A 6,795-nucleotide genomic window follows, 5' to 3' on the forward strand; every position below is an offset into this window, starting at 1 on the left:
CACCAGAATTCCTGCTAGGACCCTGCCTGCTCAGAGCTGGCACCTTGGACCCAGCTGGCTGTGGCTGACCTCCTGGCCAAATGGGGCAAGGAGGACATGTTTTGACAGTTCAAAGCAGGCCACCACACCTGGAACATCTTCCGGGTGATAGCTGCCCAGATGGCCGGGCAGGCGGCACAAATGGCAGTACAGCCTCATAGAGGCCAACTCTGCAGCCACAGCCCACTGGCAGCTGGCCCAGAGGGCCAGATGTCTCTATTGGCTCTGCAGTCCCCATCCGGGTCTGGCAGGGGTGCAGCAGGTCACAGCCAGGGAACAGCCCCCGCTGCCAGACTGCTGCAGGGGGTAAAGGGGGCCGGGAACTCACAGGGCTGCTTCAGCAGTCCAGCTGGCACGAGGGGTAGTGTCCCCAGGTACCAGTTGGCTGGGGCCCAGAAGCTCCTGAAAGTGAGTAGCCCTGAGCTATTTGCTCGGGCAGATTTTTATACTGCTGGGGACAGCACAGGTGCTGGCCCTGGGCTCTAGCTCCCCCTGGCTGAAGATCTGGGAGGAGCCAGGCAGGGTTATTTTGCCCCCAATGGCACAATTTGCTCCACAACAAAGTGCATGTCTGAGCACGTTCACTGAAGCAAAAAGCCCTGGCTCAAATTTGTGCCGCTTCTATTTGAGCTGCTGCAAGTGCACGTGCTTGCATGTGTAGACGCGCCCATAAGGAGCAAATTTGCTCCCCATGGGCGCATGTGTAGATATGCTCTCAGGGAAAGCTTACTGTGCAGTATTTAACTGTGCAGTAAGCTTTCTGCACATTCATTGTACATGTAGATGCACCCTTTGTCAAGAAAATAACTCGCATAATAGGCGATGTTAAAGACCAAATTATGTCGCTTTAAAGATTCTGTTTTGCAGGATATTTTCAAAAGGCTTCATTTTCATTTTGATTTAGAAGAATATTAATAGTAATAAAAAGCAAAATTGAAGACTTTCCTGAAAAACAGAAATTTTCTTCCACGCCCAGCTCAGATCAACCTCCGTTCTGTATCACACTCCAGGGCAGCTAATGTACACGTCAGTAAAGTTTCCTCAGGTGCAGATAAATCCCATTTTTGGAGCGTAGGATGATCTGAGGTATTTTGATGGGCGGTTTGTCTGGATCAGGTGAGAGTTCAAAGCGGAGCAGAGTCAGGGCAAGAGACACTTTCATCTCGTTCATGGCAAACTGCTGCCCAATGCAGTTCCTGAGCAGAGAGAGGACAAATGGTTTCACATGTGAAGATGTAAAAGCTTGCAAGACGTTAGCACCTATCGTGCTAAGCTGAAAATCTGTTAAAAGCAACATGTTAACAATATTTATAGCAACTGAAGGTCACCTGAGCCCAACTGAATGGTGGTGAAGTTGGCTGGAAACCAGAAATTCTGTTCCACAAAAAGTTGATCATTTTGATTTTTTTTCCCTATTCCAAATAAGGTGAGAAGTTGGACAGTCAACTGCCCAGTAAACTGTGGGAGGTGATGGAGTTATGTCTTGTGTTGTGTCACATTGACGGTAGTTTTATTAAGAGGCTAGATTATGGGCTTGCGTAGGATCTTTGGTTAGGGATGATCCTGCCTCAGGCAGGGGCTGGACTAGATGACCTATGGAAGTCCCTTTTAGCTCGACTTCTCTACGATTTCTGTGAGTCAGAGGAGCAACTGCCCAGGTTACTGAGCAAGGGCTATTATAGGGCTGAAGACTAAGGCTAGATGCTAATCCAGCTCAAAGACACCTAAAAAAAGATGTACATTGCATTCAAAGACTTTTCAGAATTCAATCCTGGTCAGCAGCTACAATTTTGCTTAGAGGCCTGGCTTCTAGTGTTTGGATCTGGAAAAGTAGTTCAGATCTCTCTCTCGTTTTAAATGCAAAAGCTGAATACTTGGGAACACACACGCATCTAGGGAACTCTTACAGGGATCACAGGAGAGAGGTAACACAAAACCTGGTGTCTTGAAATGAATGGCAAAATCCATGGTTTTCAGTGACCCCAAGATGGCAGTGTTATTGATTGTGGCCTGGAGAAGAGACTTAACTAAACTGGCTGAGAGATTTGGATATAGATACTCCACCTGGGCCCAGCTGCGAAAGGCAGGAAAGCGTAGGGATGGCGGCTAGCTGAGTTTTCTGGCAAGAACCGTGAAGGGTCAAAGACCTGCAAAAAATGTACAAAAACACTCAGTTCGAGAAGTGCGCTTAGGAAACAAGCGCAAAACTTGACTCTCAGATTTCTGGCCTATTTTATGTCTTTAAAATAAAGACATAGAGCAATGTGCCCCCATGGTTTAGGAAACATCACACTTTTCACATCTCAGACTGTCTCCATAGATAACCTCCCCTATGAATATATGGCTTCCAGCTTCAAGAACAGAAAGATGATCCTAGGAAGATGATCCTCAATAAATACCAGCAGGGGTGAGCATGGTCTAAAAAACTATGGGAAGAATAAGGTGATTTAACATTATTTTGGATTTAGGAGCTGGTCCACTGCATAGCTATACTTGTTTCTCTCTGCATATCTAAAATAATCGTGTTGACACCAAGTTTATTTTTGTCTGAGTCACTCACTACCCAAAAGTCTGAAAATGTCCTCTGAAATCTAGAGTTCACTGGCTATTTCTTGGTGCAATTAAATAGATGTCAGCCATATACTTCCCAAAAAAGAATACACCTCCCCCCAGTAGGCTTTGTCCTACCTACATCTACCATTCATCCAGCAAGGATGCATAAGGAACGATGCCCTATATCCAAAAACAGCTTCTTAATCTCAAGTAGCATCTAAAGGGAAGTACCTCTGGATTGTCCCAGACTGTGGGGTTTCTGTGAAGACCAAAAATAGTCAGTGAGACCAGACAGCCTGTTTGAAACAAGAAAAAGAAATAATTCATTATAAAATGTGGGGAGGAGGGATGCCAAAGACTCAACTGTCCATGTAGACACAGGGAGCCCTGTATAATTAAAATTAAACTGGTGATGCATTTCATTTTTAATGCTGTTCTCATCAGCTGTCTATGTGTTTGAGTGTTACCAAGAAAAGTTGAACTAGTTAGGTTTAAATTTGGTGAGAAGAAATTAAGGGAAGATGTGATGGCAGCTTTTGAATATTTGATAGGTTGCCATAAAGCAAGTAGAGAGGATAAAGTTACCCCTGGCCACAGAAGGCTGAATGTGAGGCAATAGGCTTAAATTATAGAAAAGCACATTTAGATGAAACCTCAGGAAAAATGTTGTAGCTCTAAGACAACAGAAACAGATGCCTCGGGAAGCTGTGGAGTTCTTCCTTATGAAAGGTTATCCAGATGGACATCGGCCTGGGAAAGTTTAAGAACAGCAATTCATGCATCTACACAGGGGTTGGACTACATAGCCCTTAAGGTCCCTTCTAATCCTGTGACCTTATTACTCTGTAACACGAGCCCATCAAGAAAATATCTCATCCTCTACTGACTAAGAGAGGAGAATATTCCTCACTGACCAGTTTCTACCTAAGTACTTGTCACACTTTTCACCATTAAGGAAATGCAAATAGACACCAAAGATACAGCAGATGCTTCCTCAGCCGGAAGAAAGGTGTTTGTACCCAAAAGCTTGCAAATAAGAATTTTTCCAACTATTTAGCTGGTTAAATAAAAGATATTGGATTTACCCAAAGAACCTTGTCTGCCAGTCCTTAGACCAGGGGTGGGCAAAATGTGGCCCATAGGCCATATGCGGCCCACCAGGCCATTCTATCCAGTCCGTGGAGGCCCCTAAAAAATTTAGAAAATTAATATTTATCTGCCCCTGGCTGCCTGTCATGCGGCCCTCGATGGGTTGCCAAAACCGAGTAAGCGGCCCTCCACCCAAAATAATTGCCCACCCCTGCCTTAGACCAATACAGCTACAACCTATATCCCCAACAGACACCGAAGGACTGCAAGGGCCCTTCCAGAAGTTGGTGTCGTGTTCTTACCAATGCAGTTATTTTGTATGGTACATTCCCAAATTGCATCCGCTGCCTAGTTTTTAAGTTTTCATTACCTTTGAAGACTGTGAACAGCCTTTAGATTACACTGCCAGGAATTTGGTTTCTTGGTGGTGGTGTGGGGGGTTGGTATTTAGTTTGAACTCTATAATTACCTATTAGTGTTAAAAATAGTGCTAATGTCTCACTGAAGGACATCTCTACCCCATTTTGGTTTTTCTTGGTAAAGTATTTTCAGTGAAAGACAAAATCAAAAACAATATAGGAGCGTCACCAGCACAGATACGGTGTATTATTGCACTATCATGATGCCTCAAATGGCCTTGTTAGAATTCATGGAGCATGCAGCATCCACAGACCTTTTGGTAAGGTCCGTCCATCATCAAATTTGACAGGAGTGCTGAGTTTTCGGCCGACTTGTAGTACTGGAGGGTAAAGACGAAGGCTCTCCTTGATGCACATGGTGGTGTAAGTCATCTTCCCAAGGTCTTCCCTGAAAGGAACCGAAGTCAGAGAGTGGGGACACCTGGCAGCTGCTAATGTACTGCTCCAGTTTGCTAAGGAGATTCATCCTTGGGCTAAGCTGTGACCTGCAATATTGGATACTCAGAAGGTGAAATGCGTGTCCCACAGCTAGAGCAGATAAGAGACAGGGAAGTCTCAGTGTATCAGCCAAGGCAAGGGCTGAGTGAAGGCACTTCTTATGCAATGCACATATTTTACTGGAGAAAGGGACCACATCCTCAGACCACATCCCCGGAGCATAATCCCTTGCTTTGGAATGAGCTAAAAGAGGGAAAAGGTGTTTAGAATAGAAACGTTTCGAGCTGCTTTGCTTTATTGCATCATCATAGAATTTAAGGAGAAAATGGATCATTAAATGCTCTTGCACCAACCATCTCTGAACTGTGGGCCATAAAGTTCATCTCATTACCTCTATATTGCACCTAACAGCTTTCATTAAGACGGGTCTTCCAAAGTGGCAATTGGGTTGTATTGGAGCAGTCAAATGCAGTCAAATGCAATTGGTTTGTGTGGGATTGAGTTTTAATGAAATTGTGGTCAGTGTATGACTGGCAAAGAGGTGCATGATGATTTGGAGAAGACAGAGTCACCACCTGCAAATTTTATAAGTGGTGATTTTATATTTACTTCTGTAGCATCGATGGGCTCATTAAACTTCCTTAGATTGATCCCTGCAGAAGCCCTCCAGGGGTAACGCCGATAACTCCCTGCTGGCATCTAATTACTATTAGAAGCAAGAAAGCAATAGCAACACTTTCTGGCAAAGTGGCCCCCCGCTCAGCATTTGTAATACTGCAGAAAGGGTCTGTTCTTGATCATGGATAGTCTTTGCTTGTGGAGCGCTATAGCATCCAATGCTAATGTATGTACACTGGCCAAACCCCCAGTTGGATCAAACTTGCAAAGCACCAATGGCATTCATCTCAAAGGTGGTTCAGAGTATCTCCTCCAGCATCAAAGAAATGATAAGGGAACAGTTCTGGCTTGTGTTAGTCTTAATGTGGAATAAGAAATACCTGGAAGTGCAGTCACAGCCCATAGTCTGGCTGCAACATCCCTTATGGGAAATTGCATATTACTACTTTTGCGGGAAATTATCTTGACAAGGTTGGGAGAAACTAGAGGAAAAAAGTACCCGAGATCTCACCACTGAACTGTGTCCCGATCTCCCAGGATCTCCTGGATCTCTTCCCTGCATCTCTGCTGGTGCTCAGGGTGCATGGCCATGCAGTAGAGGAGCCAGGAGATCCCGCTGGCTGTGGTATCATGACCTTCAAACATGAATGTGTCCACCTCGGCACGTAGGTCTTCATCGGATAATCCATTTCCATTTTCATCCTATAAGCAAACAAGGGCTCAGCTGAGGGTTTAGTGTCTCTCCCAGAAAGGTGCTGTGAGGCTTCCTGCTGCTCAGAGCTCAGGCAGCAAATATTTTACAGAGGAAGGCCTGGGGGTTAATTACTGTGGGACAGATCTTTCCTCCTGAGGACAATCCTTCTCCATGGGGAAATCCTGTGCAGCATCCAGACACAAGTGCATGCCTAGTTGTCCCAAGCAAACAAGGAATCCATCAGAGGTCTGTTTGAGGAAACTGCAGTATGGTTTCCTTCTGCTCAGAGTATAAGCATCAAACATTTTAAAGAGGAAGCCTTAGAGGTTTAACTACTCTGGGACAGAACTTCTCTCCAACAGGAGCAGGACCATAAGGAGTCCCCTCTCTTCCTATGTACAACAGAGGGACCGCAGAACAGGGGCTGCGAACTGTCCACATCCCCTTGAAAACAAGGAGCTTCCAATGGGTTGCACAGCAGCAAGTCATGCATCTCTCATCCCCTTTCACCAGCCCATGGAGAGGCCATGCCAAGGCAAGGGAATGACATTGGACCCCTTAAGAGGGTATAGTAGCAGGTGAATTAGTGCTCTGTGGAGTTTTGGTGGTAATGTTTCTTTCCTTCGAAACATTGCCCAACCTGCCTGGCCCTGTGATAACCCTACAGGGATCTGCTCTATGGCTTTTCATCCTCAGGCAGCGGAAACCAAGATCGGTTTTTGTTCTACCACAATGGGGGGATATGGAAGGGAGAGAGAGCATCCACACATGAGCACAGGGGTGACGTGGGGGACAATCCCTTCCTGTGAAAATTTCAACTTTTTTCACCCTGATTTGGAATGAAAATCATGGGAAGGGATTTCCATTCTCAGACTCGCTCTCTTAATTATATCTGTTTTCCTTCACTCCCTAAATAAAAATTTCCAGCTGAACATACTGTAGGGA

At 45.2% G+C, this 6,795-nt stretch overlaps 1 protein-coding gene across 1 annotated transcript in view; it reads right to left on the minus strand.

Moving 5' to 3' along the window:
- Positions 1-786: 786 nt before the first annotated feature.
- LOC102377692 (cytochrome P450 4B1-like) overlaps positions 787-6,795 on the minus strand; it is a 25,073-nt gene continuing 19,064 nt past the window's right edge. The window contains exons 8-12 of the mRNA XM_006015755.1: positions 5,668-5,858; positions 4,355-4,488; positions 2,824-2,888; positions 2,104-2,186; positions 787-1,235 (exon numbers count right to left, since the gene is read on the minus strand). Of these exons, the coding sequence (XP_006015817.1) occupies positions 1,067-1,235; positions 2,104-2,186; positions 2,824-2,888; positions 4,355-4,488; positions 5,668-5,858 (642 nt within the window). The 3' untranslated portion in view covers positions 787-1,066. The remainder of the gene's footprint in view (positions 1,236-2,103; positions 2,187-2,823; positions 2,889-4,354; positions 4,489-5,667; positions 5,859-6,795) is intronic.

The sequence above is a fragment of the Alligator sinensis genome, unplaced genomic scaffold, assembly GCF_000455745.1.
Source record: "Alligator sinensis unplaced genomic scaffold, ASM45574v1 scaffold781_1, whole genome shotgun sequence".
Classification (NCBI taxonomy): Eukaryota; Metazoa; Chordata; order Crocodylia; family Alligatoridae; genus Alligator; species Alligator sinensis.